This window comes from Schistocerca piceifrons, chromosome 9 (assembly GCF_021461385.2).
Source record: "Schistocerca piceifrons isolate TAMUIC-IGC-003096 chromosome 9, iqSchPice1.1, whole genome shotgun sequence".
Taxonomy (NCBI): Eukaryota; Metazoa; Arthropoda; class Insecta; order Orthoptera; family Acrididae; genus Schistocerca; species Schistocerca piceifrons.
In genome coordinates this window covers 179,057,485-179,074,270 of record NC_060146.1, presented here as the reverse complement: position 1 = coordinate 179,074,270, position 16,786 = coordinate 179,057,485, and the positions used below count along the sequence as shown (strand labels likewise).

Sequence of the window (16,786 nt, the reverse complement as noted above, 5' to 3'; positions counted from 1 at the left end):
TAATAATATATGCTCTACATCATCGGTGAAGATTGGATTTCGGAATTTCGTGAGCAGACCCTTCTGTTTAGCGCGTCGTCTATCTGCAAATGTGTCCCACTTCAAACTTTCTATGAGATTTGTAACGCTCTCGTGATGGCTAAATGTACCAGTCAAGAATCTTGCCGCTCTTCTTTGGACCAACGGTAAGGATCCCATACAGACGAACAATACTCTAGTACTGGAACAACTAACGTATTGTAAGCTATTTCCTTTTTGAAGGAATGCATCGCTTCAGGATTCTAACAATAAACCGCAATCTAGAGTTCGCCTTACCCGTTACTTGTGTAATCTGATCATTCCATTTGAGATCATTTCGAACAGTCACGCCCAAATACTTGACGCATGTTACCGCTTCCAAAGACTGATCATTTATTTTGTACTCTTATGTTAATGATGATTTTCGCCTTGTTATACACATTAGGTTACACTTACTAATATTGAGAGATAACTGCCAGTCATTACAAAAATGGTTCAAATGGCTCTGAGCACTATAGGACGTAACATCTGAGGTCATCAGTTCCCTAGAACTTAGAACTACTTAAACCTAACTAACCTAAGGACATCACACACATCCATGCCCGAGGCAGGATTCGAACCTGCGACCGTAGCAGCAGCGCGGTTCCGGACTGAAGCGCCTAGAACCTCTCGCCACAGCGGCCGGCTACTTTCCCGTAGACTACAGCATCATCGGCAAACAGTCTAAGGCCGCTGTCAATACCATCAACAAGGTCGTTTATTATCGGGAGCCTATTATGTCATCTTACAGTTTATTAACTGACAAATGATTAAAATTTCGTAGATGGAAATGAATATTTAAATTCTTCCCGCACTCACAAGGGAACCTCTCCATCGCACCCCCCTCAGATTTAGTTATAAGTTGGCACAGTGGATAGGCCTTCAAAGACTGAATACAGATGAATCGAGAAAACAGGAAGAAGTTGTGTGGAACTATGAAAAAATAAGCAAAATATACACACTGAGTGGTCCATGCGCAAGATAGGCAACATCAAGGATAGCGTGAGCTCAGGAGCGCCGTGGTCCCGTGGTTAGCGTGAGCAGCTGGAGAACGAGAGGTCCTTGGTTCAAGTCTTCCCTCGAGTGAAAAGTTTAATTTTTTATTTTCAGGCAATTATTATCTGTCCGTCCGATGCGAGGTAACACCTAAAGAAACATCGAAACACACGACGTCACTCGACTACAGCGCACGCAAAAGAGAGTATTCCTGCTAACGAGGCTCCCTAGTTGACTGTTCGCTACTTTGGACGAGATTGCCTTAAATGTTTTCGGTTCCCATTGGAGAGACACGTCCTTTCGTCTACTAATCGCACGGTTTTGCGGTGCGGTCGCAAAACACAGACACTAAACTTATTACAGTGAACAGAGGCGTCAATGAACGAAAGGACAGATCATAACTTTGCGAAAATAAAGGAAGTAAACTTTTCACTCGTGGGACGACTTGAACCGAGGACCTTTCATTCCGCAGCTGCTCACGCTGGGATCACGGCGCTACTGACCCCAGAATATCCTTGATGTTGCCTATGTTGCGCATGGACTACTCAGTTTGTATATTTTGCTTATTTTTTTCATAGTTCCACACAACTTCTTCCTGTTTTCTCGATTGATCTGCGCTCAGTTTTTCAAGGCCTATCCACTGTGCCAACTTATAACTAAATCTGAGGGGGATGCGATGGGGAGGTTCCCTTGTCAGAACCGTTTCTGAGTAGTGGTTTTGGTGATAAAAAGCACCGGAATAAAATCGAACCGTCCAGATGACTTGCGCGCTCTGCTACACATCACGTGAAAGACGCGTGTGTTGTTTCGGTGCGGTCGAACCGCATGGGAGGTTTACGTAAGCGTAGCGTGCGACGCCGGCAGGCTAACGCTCTGGAAGGACGCCAGCGCAGTCCCAACACAACACAGACCTTGCCCGGCGAATGTATCGGAAGGTAGCGGTCGGTACGCGTGGGCGCGTACAGAAATATTCAGAAAATCACATTTCTTGAACAGAACACGTAGGACGCAAGAAAGGTGCGAGTATTGTACGTGAAAATAATTGAAGAAGTTTTATTTGACGAAGTGTCGGACATCGTGGCACAATGTGGTGCAAGCGGTGCTTATCTCGAATGTAAACAGTCAGTGCTGCCAAGTAACTACAGGTCATAAGTTATAATTCAGAACGGATTGTTATAAGTCTTTCCGGTCATTCAAACATTTTAGTACGAATCGCCTAGAAGAAAAGATAAAGGCACTCAGACTGAGCTTACCACCATCTTATACCGTATATAACAAGACGTATGAGTCAGGCGAAATTCCCTCAGACTTCAAGAAGAATGTAACAATTCCAATCCCAAAGAAAGCAGGTGTTGACAGATGTGAAAATTACCGAACTATCAGTTTAATAAGTCACAGCTGCAAAATACTTACGCAAATTCTTTACAGACGGATGGAAAAACTGGTAGAAGCCGACCTCGGGGAAGATCAGTTTGGATTCCGTACAAATGTTGGAACACGTGAGGCAATACTGACCCTACGACTTATGTTAGAAGAGAGATTAAGGAAAGGCAAACCTACGTTTCTAGCATTTGTAGACTTAGAGAAAGCTTTTGACAATGTTGACTGGAATACTCTCTTTCAAATTCTGAAGATGGCAGGGGTAAAATACAGGGAGCGAAAGGCTATTTACGATTTGTACAGAAACCAGATGGCAGTTATAAGAGTCGAGGGACATGAAAGGGAAGTAGTGGTTGGGAAGGGAGTGAGACAGGGTTGTAGGCTCTCCCCGATGCTGTTCAATCTGTATATTGAGCAAGCAGTAAAGGAAACAAAAGAAAAGTACGGTGTAGGTGTTAAAATCCATGGAGAAGAAATAAAAACTTTGAGGTTCGCCGATGACATTGTAATTCTGTCTGAGACGGCAAAGGACTTGGAAGAGCAATTGAACGGAATGGAGAGTGTCTTCAAAGGAGAGTATAAGATGAACATCAACAAAAGCAAAACGAGGATAATGGAATGTAGTCGAATTAAGTCGGGTGATGCTGAGGGAATTAGATTAGGAAATGAGACACTTAAAGTAGTAAATGAGTTTTCCTATTTGGGGAGCAAAATAACTGATGATGGTCGAAGTAGAGAGGATATAAAATGTAGACTGGCAATGGCAAGGAAAGAAATTTGTTAACGTCGAGAATAGATTTAAGCGACAGGAAGTAGTTTCTGAAAGTATTCGTATGGAGGGTAGCCATGTATGGAAGTGAAACGTGGACAATAAATAGTTCAGACAAGAAGAGAATAGTAGCTTTCTAAATGTGGTGCTACAGAGGAATGCTGAAGATTAGATGGGTAGATCACGTAACTAATGGGGAGGTATTGAATAGAATTGGGGAGGAGTTTGTGGCACAACTTGACCAGAAGAAGGGATCGCTTGGTAGGACATTTTCTGAGACATCGAGGGATCACCAATTTAGTATTGGAGGGCAGCGTGGAGGGTAAAAATCGTAGAGGGAGACCAAAAGATGAATACACTAAGCAGATTCAGAAGGATGTAGGCTGCAGTAGGTACTGGGAGATGAAGAAACTTGCACAGGATAGAGTATCATGGAGAGCGGCATCAAACCAGTCTCAGGACTGTTGACCACAACAACAACAACATGATACGTTTCCTTTAATTTACGTCTGTGGTCACAAGCTTTTTGTTAACAGATTACCGGTTTCGGTCTTCAATGACCATCATCAATAAACAGTAGTACTACTGACAACATGACTCGTGCGTGTGATGTTATTTTTATGTATTTGACGATGCTGGTGGTGATTCCGCATTTAACATTTGACGATGCCACTGTGGCTGCGATACATTAGGACTTTGTTTTTATGAAACAGATCTGATGATGGTCATTAAAGACCGAAACCGGTAATGTGTTAACAAAACGTTTGTGACCATAGACGTAAATTAAAGGAAACTTATTACATATACGGGTCACTGTTTTTTCGCGACGATGTTGCAGCTTGTATAACAGGATACTGCTTCTCACGTAGGAGATACATCAGAATACTCTTTGAGCATAAACTAGAATGCAATGTTCAGTAATACGCATGGTGATAGTTATTAAACTATACGAAATAAACGTAAAGTAGTTACAAACTACGGCATGCACACAATTTATTCAAGGTGTAAACGTCATTACAGATATTCGGATTTAGGTTATGGCCCGGCCGCGGTGGCCGAGCGGTTCTACGCGCTTCAGTCCGGAACCGTGCGACTGCTACGGTAGCAGGTTTGAATCCTGCCTCGGATATGTGTGATGTTCTTAGGTTAGTTAGGTTTAAGTAGTTCTGAGTTCTAGGGAACTGATGACCTCAGATGTCAAGTCCCATAGTGCTCAGAGCCATTTGAACAATTTTTTGCATTTAGGTTATGCCATGTTCGATACGCCTGACATCATTGGCGATGGTCTGGTGCGGACGAACAGCAAAATTCAGCAGACCCGCTGAAGTGTTGGAACACTGATTCTGTTGATGACTTCCTGAATGGCTGTCTTCAGCACAGCAATAGTTTTGGGGTTATTGCTGTACACTTTCTTTTTAATACAGCCCCACAAAAAGGAGTCGCATGTGTTCAGATCCGGAGAATACGGTGAGCAATCGAGGCCCATGCTAGTGGCCTCTGGGTACCCCAGAGCCAGAATGTAGTCGCCAAAGTGCTCCTCCATTACATCAAACCCTCTCCTGCGTCTATAGGATCGAGCTCCGTCTTGCATGAACCACATCTTATCGAAATCAGGGTCACTTTGGATAATGAGGATGAAATCATCGTCCAAAATCCTCACATACCGTTCGGTAGCCACCGTGCCATCAAGGAATATCGCACCAATTATTCCGTAAGAATTGCAAAATGGTTCAATTGGTTCTGAGCACTATGGGACTAAACTTCTGAGGTCATCAGTCCCCTATAACTTAGAACTATTTAAACCTGACTTCCCTAAGGACACCACACACATCCATTCCCGAAGCAGGATTCGAACCTGCGACCGCTGCGGTCGCGCGGTTCCAGACTGAAGCGCCTAGAACCGCTCGGCCACACCGGCCGGCTATGAACTGCACACCACACAGTCACCCATTGAGGATGAAGAGACTTCTCGATCGCGAAATGCGGATTCTCACTCCCCAAAATGCGCCAATTTTGCTTATTGACGAACCCATCCAATTGAAAGTGGGCTTCGTCGCTAAAGAAAATAACAGTGCTCTTACTAATCTCCATCTCGCCTCAAGGCCAACCGTGGAGTTTGAAAGTCATAACGCAAACAGTTCAGAAGTTATGACGATCATATTTTATATATTCCAATAATTGGCACCCATATATTGCATGCCGCTGATTCTAGAACAAATATTTCACCGCACTACGATAACATCATACGAACAAACATATAGTGTGAGAATATAAACTGAAAAGTTTGACACTTAACAGACACAACAGGTTAATAAGATTAAAATTACCAAATAAGCAGCAACCAGTCGCAAATGCCAACGCCGTTTTACGTTTTGGCATTGTGATTAACTTTTTCTCTCCGATAATATGATACATAATAAAAAAATTAAAAAAAAAGAAATTTGAAAAGGTTTTTAAAAATTTATTTCTATGGTGTGCTTCTCATCTACGTTTGTTCCATTTTACTAATTTGTACAATCGCTTTTTGGTGTATATAACTGTACTATGTGATTGACAAAACCTTTGTCAGTATAGCCAATTTTTTAAATATTTTAGTATTTTATCATTATATTTTACCTCACTTTGTATGTCATTTCTTCTTCTCATTTTTATTTTAGCTGTATCTTTTCGCATAGAGGGCGGGTGTGCTTTGCAGTGCCCCCTATGGTTTCTCGTTGTCATAGACAATTCTCGATGTATCACTTTATGTTTGGCCTCTGCTTAAGACAGTGCTACTACTCAGGGCACATATTCGTTGAAAGGTAAATTTGTATGTGCATTTTAAATGGTTTAATGCGTCTATATATATTTAATTGGTTTTACTTTGCTTTATGTACATTTATCCATTTGGTCACTGTTATTAATTACTTTTATTTTTATTCTTGTGCTTGTAGCACCGATGATAGCTGTTAATCAGTTGAAATCTATTTGCAAAAGTAAGTAAATAAAATATGATTTTGCGACTGGTTGTGCTTATTTGGTAATTTTATGGTTTACGGTCGCTGCACAACTTGGGAACCACATGAAGCCCACCATTCACAGGTTAATAAGAGAAGAACAACACGAAAATTACACAATACACAGTGATTAATTGTGACAACAATTTGATTCGCGATTTTACTTGTGTTGCAAGGGCAAGCGAGATATACGAAATAGACACAGCGTTCTCAATGTAGCCGTATTGTTTGTAATTCTGGAATTGCAATTAATTCAGAAGGAGTAATTGGTCGCCAATATGACGCTTTGCAATGAAAGGGACCACTTGGTGCTAATTTTGAGCGGCTCTCCGCACATGGATACAGCAGGGAGGCACCAGAGAAGCGGTTCTGGCCGTTAGAAAAAGCCAGAGTATGGAAACACATCGGAAGTGAGGGCCTGTCCAAGACTCTGCAAGAGAGCAGTGTTAGGTGGGCTACTTAAAGTGGAGCCCTCTGGACAGTCGGCCGTTTTCTTCCAAACCCGAGGCTTTAGACAAGCCCTACAGCAAGAGCTTTGTCCCACTGGGACTCGAGTTGTTCTGTCATCAAAACGTGTTTTCGATGCCCGCTACTGTCGATCTCAATATGACACTTACCTAGCTTTCAGGAGGCATTTTGAGACAATATGAGTGCTACTCGCTCCTGAAGGTAGATAAAAAATTTCTTTTAGTTGGAGAAACAGTTAATGATCTTGTTGCTCGCTTCGAGACGTAGCGCCATATAGCGATCATGCCTTGGAGGCAGTTAAGTGGGAGATGTGTCTCACGTCAGAGCTGGATAGTAACAGATGGTGACGCGAGACTGGACGCGCACGTAGTTTATGTATCAACCGAGAGAGGACAGTATAGGATAGAGGACTGTGGTTTAGTTTCGATTGTGCCCACTAGAGTGCACTAAAGTAATAGAATGTTTTTCATAAACTGTTCTAGTATTTTCATAAAGTGTTATTACGTCTTTTTGTATATGTAAAATGTTATAAATGTATTTTAGCAGTATGAATGCTGTGTGAGTGTGGTTTAAGGTTAATATGAAGATAATTGTTTAACGAGTTATATAGTGGGATTTAGTGTGGGAACATTTCGAAGAAGTATGGATGTGGACAAAGGGGATTTTAGTAGAATAGGTTTGTAAAGAAAGTTTATGGTAAAGGGAAAGTTAATTCAGGTATGAATAACAATAGTAAAGAACTTCATGCATAAACAAAAGTTCATCATATTAGATAATTACGTCGGTAAAAAGTGCAGTCGTTAGGTTTACTATTTTGCGATTGGTTGTTGACGAAAAGCGCGGACTGACGCGGGAGAGTGTTGTTTTGCTATTGGCTGTTGAGTAAATTGACCAATGGTAAAGCAATATTCTTCGCGCGCCTTTCTCTGCTGGTAGAGAAGACTTAGAGAGGAGTCGGAGCCTAGCCATAAAACAGTTCGGACGTGTGTAGTAGTAGTTCCGATGGAAATGATAAGTTGCCGGATCTAGCAGTGTTTCACACATCAGAAGTGTTGTAAAGTGACGGCATAATTATTCCGATGGGTGTGTAGAAATTTCGGAATTTTTAAGTGAATTTTGTGACGAGGAAAGTCATAAATTCCGCGTGGCGTATTGAGCAGGTCGGTGGTTAAAATCTGTGACTGCATTAGGTACCGACAGACTTAATATCTGGCGAGCAGTCTCAATCAAAAACAATCCGCATTTTTGTAGCTATTACGTTTTCAGGAAATGCAACGCCATAAACTTGCTAACGTGAGTGAAAGGGATTGTGAGTGACTGTGTTAAGACTAGCACGGGCTTGGCAGTGATACTTGTTCACCTAAGTTTCAAAATATATTAATTATGGACAAAATTTCCAACCTTTCATTTCATATGAAAACTTTCTCCCGAAACGTAGATTAGTGCCTTTAACTGCAGCCTGGATCACGTCGAAGTACGGAAGGTTTCGCTCGGCTTCCCTACTGATGATCTGCTGAGACAATGTTCACAGGTAGGTGCAGGTCCGTCGTCAAGGGACGGAAAGAACCGCGCCGCCGCAGCTTGTTCAGACAAGCAGATCAACCGAAATTACGACGAAAACTCGTAATTATGATAGCATACGGTCCACCTACGCCTCCATGCCACCATTTAGAGAATCTGCCACCTTCTACAGCCATGTGACAACATTACACAGAATTCCTTCATTTTGTGTTCACTGATTACAAAAAAATTGTTCAAATGGGTCTAAACACTATGGAATATAACATCTGAGGTCATCAGTCCCCCAGACTTAGAACTACTTAAACCTAACTAACCTAAGGACATCACACACATCCATGCCCGAGGCAGGATTCGAACCTGCGACCGAAGTGGTGTTTGGATCTTATACTGTCCTAAATTCCACTCGTAAGAGGGTGAAATAGGGGATGAAAGCCTTTCTGAAAGTATATCGCTATTAAGGAAATTTTTAAGCTATAACTATGAAAACTGATATTTCGTTTCTCAGACAGAAAATAAAACAAGTAAGTGTTTCTGCGTTTCTGGAAATTCAACTACTAAGGGGGTGAAATAGTGGGTGAAAGTTTTTTTTTACGAAAAACTGATAACGGATTTTAAAGGCTATGTCTGTGATAATTGGTATTTGAGTTCTCGGCTAGGAATAAAAACTACGTGAGGTTGCCTACCATTCAGAAAGCTGTTGCACTCAGCGACTGTTATATTGACTTTTAAATTATAGATCTCAGCTATCAGTGTCCTTTTTAAATTTTATTGGCAGATCTAGATTTGGCTAGTTTCTAGCTGATTTTCAATACACTATTATTTTTGCTCAATGCATGTAATGCCTGTTGGTCGGGCTTCATCCACAGTTCATTGGATACTGGTGCATTGAGATTGGCTAGCTTCTAGCCGAAATCTAGATCTGCCAATAAAATTTAAAAAGGACGACTGATCGCTGAAATCTATAATTTACAAGACAATAAGTGCGTGTTTCCGTGTATCTAAAAATTTAACCCCTAAGGGAATGCAGTAGGAGATGAAAATTTTTAGGACACTATTTTGTTCCATTAAAAAAATTTTAAAGCTAAATTTATGAAAATTGGTATTTCACTTCTCGGTTAGATATAAAGAAATATTTGTTAGTGGATGAAAGTTGCTATGGAAATACCTCTACAAAAACAAACAAGGCATGATTAACAAAAAATTTGGACTCCAATTACCGGAATCGCCTTCTGGTCACTAGTACATTCGGAAAAGATCAAGCTTATAAGGTGTTGCAATTTCTGAACAATATAAAAATTCGTTTAAATAAAAACGAAAACAAAAATCTCTGCAGACCGAACAGTCTATGCGAGAAAAGTAGCGGGCGCTAATCTAGTATTTCATATAAACTAATCATCGCCCTACCGCATGAGGTTACACCTCGAACACCAGTAGCGGCGTGCTAATCACATCATTAAAGGAAGGAGTAAAGAAAGGTTGGGGGTTCCACGCCGAGAAAAATAGCCATCTTGTCCTCAGTGAAATCGACTCTGAATAACTTTGTTCATTTCACTGGTTAATTCGGCCAAAGCCACAAGAAAAGTGAGAGCATTATAGGGCGACTACCGACGACTGTAACAGTTCTGAAATGCGGAGTAAAAAATGGAGACATTCTTTTCCCCGACCATGGGGAATGGCGTTTCCAAGTCCATTCGTGGCTGAAGGCAGGAAATGAGGGAGATCTCTCTTCCAAGGCAGTCGAGATTTTTAACAGCGAGTGATGGACGATCTGCGAGCAGCGGCTGAAATTTTTTTATTAAAAAATGAGGGGAAGGAGGAGGGAAATAAATCCACTGTAGGAGGAGGTTATCTCGTCTCGCCGAAAATATCTGGAGTATGGAGGATGAATCTAGAGCTACGAAATATTGAATTACAGAAGAGCCTTCGATTCTGTGTAGTCATCCCATGATCTACGCAAGACGACTGAACGTCCTGATATTGGAATTTCTCTTTACCTCGTGGCCTAATTACACAGACGCGCCAAAGAAACTGGGGCAACGGCCTAGCCGTATTGCTTACACCAGTTCCCGTGGGATCACCGAAGTTGGGCGTGGTCGGCACTTGGATGGGTGACCATCCCGGCCGGCATGCCCTGTTGCTATTTTTCGGGGTGCACTCGGCCTCGTGATGCCAATTGAGGAGCTACTCGACCGAATAGTAGCGGCTTCGGTCAAGAATACCATCATAACGACCGGGAGAGCGGTGTGCTGACCCCACGCCCCTCCTATCAGCATCCTCCCCTGAGGATGACGCGGCGGTCGGATGGCCCCTGTAGGCCACTCGAGGCCTGAAGACGGAGTGCCAAAGAAACTGGTGTAGGTATGCATATTCCAAGTACAGAGATATGTAAATAGGCAGAACACGGCGCTGCGGTAGGCAACGTCTATATAAAACAAGTGTCTGGCGCAGTTGTTATATCGGTTACTGCCACAATGGCAGGTTATCAAGATTTAAGTGAAATTTAACGTGGTGTTATAGTGGCGACACGAGCGATGGGACGTACCATCTCCGAGGTAGCGACGGAGGGGAAATTTTCCCGTACGATCATTTCAGGAGAGTATCGTGAATATCGGAAACCGGTAAAACATCAAATCTCCGACATCGCTGAGACCGGAAAAATATCCTGCAAGAACAGGACCAACGACGACTGAAGAGAATCATTCAACGTGACAGAAGTGCAACCCTTCCGAAAATTGCTGCAGATTTCAATGCTGGGCCATTAATCAAGTGCCAGCGTGCGAACCGCTCAACGAAACATCATCGTTATGGCCTTTCGGAGGCGAAGACCCATTCGTGTACCCTTGATGACTGCACGACAGAAAGCTTTACGCTTTACAACACCGACATTGGACTGTCGATGACTGGAAACATGTCATCTGGTCGAACCAGTCTCGTTTCAAATTGTATCGAGCGAATGGACATGTAAGGGTATGGAGACAACCTCATGAATCCACGGACTCTGCATGTCAGTAGGGGACTGTTCAAGCTGGTGGAGGCTCTGTAATGGTGAGGGGCGTGTGCATTTTAGTGATATGGGACCCCTGATACGTCTACATAAGACTCTGAAAGGTGACACGTACGTAAGCATCCTATCTGATCACCTGCATCGATTCCAGTCCATTGTGCATTCCGACAGGCAATTCCAGCAGGACGATGCGACACCCCAAACGTCTAGAACTGCTACAGAGTGGCTCCACAAACACTCTTCTGAGTTTAAACACTCCCGCTGAACGCCAGACTCCCCAGACATGAACATTTTGAGCATATTTGCGATGCCTTGTGACGTGCTGTTCAGAAGAGATCTCCGACCCCTCGTACTCTTGTGGATTTATGGACAGCCCTGCAGAATTCATGGTGTCAATTCCCTCCAGCACTACTTCAGAAATTAGTCAAGTCCATGCCACGTCGTGTTGCGGCACTTCTGCATGCTCGTGGGGGGGACCCTACATGATATTAGACAGCTGTACCAATTTCTTTGGCTCTTCAGTTCACGTCGCGGTGTGTGACGACATACATGCGCAGATATAGAACGGAACACTGCTGACGTCAGCTGTGTTTCTGTACTATTTTTTGAATGCAGGTTCTTGTTATATTTTACATCACATCCGTGACATTCCATGGATTGCACGGAGAGTAGTCTCTCGGATGTGAAAGGAAATCAAGAGTGTACATTTTTATTAATGTAAGTGCAACAGTGAAATCATTATTAGAGTGGTAATTCTAATTGTAATCTAAACATTATAAGTCAAAATATTAAACTTAAGAGTTTCTATGAAGATACACTTCAATCGTGTAGAAGACGTTGCCCTACGGAATTCAGTCTTAAAATTTCATTACATTATTTGCATGACATTTCATGTGCTCTAGCGGGTTGTTAAGTACATTTTTGTCCATGTATGTGACTCCTTTCTGTGTTAATAGTGTCTCCGTAGAGGTTGCATTTGGTCTTAGCGTTATATTAATGATTTTTACACTATTTAGAAAACAAATATTGGTAATCAGCAAGAAAATTAAGAAACATACAGGCCGAATCAGGATGTAAGGTACATACGTTGAGGAATGATCGAATTATTGGTTCCGAACCGAAAACTTAATATGGACATTTGCCCCATTTCGAATGGTTTCCGAGCTAGAACACATTTAGAAGCACTTATGTAATATTTTCTTGACTAACTCGAAAACCGAAGCCTCCAGCGAAAACGTGTCGCAGTACAAAATTAAATTACGTACATCAGATTTCCTACAAACATTGTCCTACTCATTTCTTCTCGAGGACTAATAATTTCCGCAAAGAGGGAGCGAGAACACTGAAAATGTCGTGCCATGCGCATGCACTGTAACTTAGGTAGTTTTTGTAGGCCAGACTAAGGTTATTTTTTTGCACTTGATACACCAAAAGTGTGCCATATCACATTGTTCGTGTCAGCTTCGTCTACACTACCTTGTAAACAATGACAATATTCGAAAATAAGTAACAGTGTACATTAAATGTGTTCGATCATAAAAACCGTTCGGAACAGGGAACATGTCCATATGAAGTTTCTTGATCAGAACCATACTGCCAACCCTTTAAAGTGTGTGACTCTCCTCCCTACTCAGCCTGTATACAGGGTGTTACAAAAAGGTACGGGCAAACTTTCAGGAAACATTCCTCACACACAAGGAAAGAAAATGTTATGTGGACATGTGTCCAGAAACGCTTATTTCCCATGTTAGAGCTCATTTTATTACTTCTCTTCAAATCACATTAATCATGGAATGGAACACACAGCAACAGAACGCACCAGCGTGACTTCAAACACTTTGGTACAGGAAATGTTCAAAATGGCCTCCGTTAGCGAGGATACAGGCATCCACCCTCCGTCGCACGGAATCCCTGATGCGCTGATGCAGCCCTGGAGAATGGCGTATTGTATCACAGCCGTCCACAATACGAGCACGAAGAGTCTCTACATTTGGTACCGGGGTTGCGTAGACAAGAGCTTTCAAATGCCCCCATAAATGAAAGTCAAGAGGGGTGAGGTCAGGAGAGCGTGGAGGCCATGGAATTGTTCCGCCTCTACCAATCCATCGGTCACCGAATCTGTTGTTGAGAAGCGTACGAACACTTCGACTGAAATGTGCAGGAGCTCCATCGTGCATGAACAAGCACCGAAGTCAACATTACCTTCCTTCAATTGGGCAAACTGGCGGTGAATCGGGGAAGTATAGTACATACTGACGAAACTAAAATGAGCTCTAACATGGAAATTAAGCGTTTCCGGACACATGTCCACATAACATCTTTTCTTTATTTGTGTGTGAGGAATGTTTCCTGAAAGTTTGGCCGTATCTTTTTGTAACACCTTGTATAGTGCTATGTAGTTTCTGATGTGGGCTCTGCATGATGTTCTAGAATTAATTAGTACGACAGGCTTCAGTTTCCTGAACGTACTGCCTCTGTACTTTGATTTTCCTCAAAACTGATGCCACAACACACTAGTGAGTGTAAGAGACCGAAATAATTTTTTAATCACCTTTAGCATTAATTATGCGTACTGCAAACCTAGGTGAACTGAAACGATTCATTAAGCCTAAGTAGTGGGTTTTCCAATGAACTTAACACTTTCTACTACTTGGATTTCTTTGTTTGAGAATTTCACATTCATAGGTCGCGCAGTTATATGACTACTGAACTGTATGTGCAAGTCTTGTTAAAACTGAGGGATAACCGATTTGCGTCGAACCACCTGTTCACGTTTTCGAGTATGCTATTAGCTGCTTTTTCATGTAAGAGGAATGGTACTATTTGCTATTCCTACAATCGCATAATCTGGAAAAAGACCGAACCCTACATCTTCCGTGGCTTACTGCTGTCTGATTCAAATGCTGCATGATCCTCGTTATGCCAATGACATGGAACATTGCTTTTTGTCGTAAGATAAGATAAAAGCCATAAAACTGCTGATCCTAGTCGGCCGCTGTGACCGAGCGGTTCTAGGCGCTTCAGTCTGGCACCGCGCGACTGCTACGGTCGCAGGTTCGAATCCTGCCACGGGCATGGATGTGCGTGATGTCCTTAGGTTAGTTAGGTTTAAGTAGTTCTAAGTTCTAGGGGACTGTTGACCTCAGATGTTAAGTCCCATAGTGCTCAGAGCCATTTGAACCTAAGGGGCGAGTATGACAGATAAGTCAGGAGTATAAGTGGAACGAATGCATTCATTACAAACGAGCATGACGTCAGGACGTCGCTCGTGCTTCCTTTAAATACGCCAGCTTTGATAGCAACAAGGCACTCGCAGTCAGACTTGCAGTAAGATGTGTACTGGGTCGCTGCATAGCGCTCAGCTCGGTGATCGACATCTTAATCTATTAAGGAGATGTTGCAGTAAGGGTAGCCCATCCAGCAGCAGACGTGAGGGGACAGTACCAGCTCTGGTCCTCTCTGTTGCCGCTGTCAATCATCAACCCTGGAGCAGCAGACATCGCGGCAGATTCGCTCGCCGCCAATGCTGGCCACATCAGTGAGCCGTCGTCGAGATCCTGCGGGGTCTAGGCCCTGTGCATCCGCCGTCACAACTGGGTGAGCCGACGACGCTGGGGGACTGCAGCCCGTTCTGCCCGTCCACCGCGGACGGGCCACCAGGAGGAGCAGGGAAGAAGACGGGGTGGGACAGAGTACACTCCGCACTGCGAGAACGCCTCTCGTGCCGACAGCGCCGGGACTCCAACCCGGAGTCTCCTACGTGCAGCGGCCTGCTGTCCGCCGCCGAGCCGGCCGGCCAGCCGGGTACCGCCCGCCATGCGTGGCCGAAGTAAGGACATTCCGCTGCTACGTCACAGCACGCGGCACTGCGCTAGCAAGACTGGTGCGGCCCGGAGCTGGTGTCATCGCTCCGAGTCACCGACGACTCGGGGAAGGTCATTGATATCACCAAGCTCAGCCAACCTGTGTTACACGGGCCACATTGTACTCGGCAGGAATAAAGGTGTCATGAATTAATAATGTTTCTTTGGCGTTTCTGACGTGTCCACAGTCATTTCCCAGCATCCTGATAACTGGAGAGGTCACTGCTCAGCTTCCAGTCCACTGTAGGCGACCGGGACCACCGGGGCGTCTACAGTTTTAAAGACATCTTTTGTTTCATTGATTTTACATGGACCAAATGTGGTGATGGGAATATGATTAGAAGTGCACTTTTGTGTGCACTTATTTGTCAGTTCCAATGAAACAAATGTATAAATTTGGAAATCAGATGGCGAAACAGAAGTCTGCTTTTTGAAATGACGCATAAATGTTGTCTGTGGAAGTTGCTGGGGAGTCACTGTTGTTCCTTTCTGTTTCAGTGCTGGTGAGGTGCTCAGCCTCCAACATGGTGGTGATGCTCAAGCTACCCAAGGTCAGGTGCACCCTGAGGAAGGGCTGCATTATCATAGGAGCCCTGTGGCTGGTGAGTAAACTTACGAATATCGCTATCCTGACGCTACCCACACCTCGGCGCCAAACAATTAATTTTGTCCTAGTCGTGCACGAGGTTTTGACACACAAGGCCAAGTCTGCAGAACTTAAACATGTAAGAAGATCTCTAACACGTAACATTTGGATCAGGTTCTTACAAATATCAACAGGCAAGAATAAACACGAATGTGTTTCATTTCTCTAATCTTTGCTCATGTCTGTGTAGTCAGGCATTCTGCTGTAGAGACATGCATGCATTATCCCATGTTCAGTGGCAGTCTATTTTTAGAAAACCAGTCACTCTTATTTACGTTTTCAATTGTTGAAGTTTCTCTATTGTATTTGATATACTACTTGCATTGTCTGCAAAGAGAACTACCTCAGATCCTTCGATATATGATGACAGATCATTGAAATATAACATGAACAAGAGTGGACCTACTATCAATCCGTTGTTGTTGTTTTTGTTCTCCTGTGCAAGCTTCTTCATCTCCCAGTACCTACTGCAGCCTACATCCTTCTGAATCTGCTTGGTGTATTCATCTATTGGTCTCCCTCTACGATTTTTACCCTCCACGCTGCCCTCCAATACAAAATTGGTGATCCCTCGATGTCTCAGAATATGTCCTACCAACCGGTCCCTTCTTCTAGTCAAGCTGTACCACAAGCTCCTCTTCTCCCCAATTCTATTCAATACCTCCTCATTAGTTATGTGATCTACCCATCTAACCTTCAGCATTCTTCTGTAGCACCACATTTCGAAAGCTTTTATTTTCTTCTTGTCTAAACTATTTATCGTCCATGTTTCACTTCCATACAAGGCTACACTCCATACAAATACTTTCAGAAACGACTTCCTGACACTTAAATCTATACTCGATGTTAACAAATTTCTCTTCTTCAGAAATGCTTTCCTTGCCATTGCCAGTCTACATTTTATATCCTCTCTACTTCGACCACCATCAGTTGTTTTACTCCCCAAATAGCAAAACTTATTTACTACTTTAAGTGTCTCATTTCCTAATGTAATTCCCTCAGCATCACCCGACATAATTCGACTACATTCCATTATCCTCGTTTTGCTTTTGTTGATGTTCATCTTATATCCTGCTTTCAAGACAC

The 16,786-nt window shown here is 43.1% G+C and overlaps 1 protein-coding gene across 1 annotated transcript in view; it reads left to right on the top strand.

Moving 5' to 3' along the window:
* Positions 1-16,786, top strand: part of LOC124717065 — a 51,261-nt gene that overhangs the window by 21,101 nt on the left and 13,374 nt on the right. The window contains exon 2 of the mRNA XM_047243747.1: positions 15,553-15,656. Coding sequence (XP_047099703.1) covers positions 15,579-15,656 — 78 coding nt within the window. The 5' untranslated portion in view covers positions 15,553-15,578. The remainder of the gene's footprint in view (positions 1-15,552; positions 15,657-16,786) is intronic.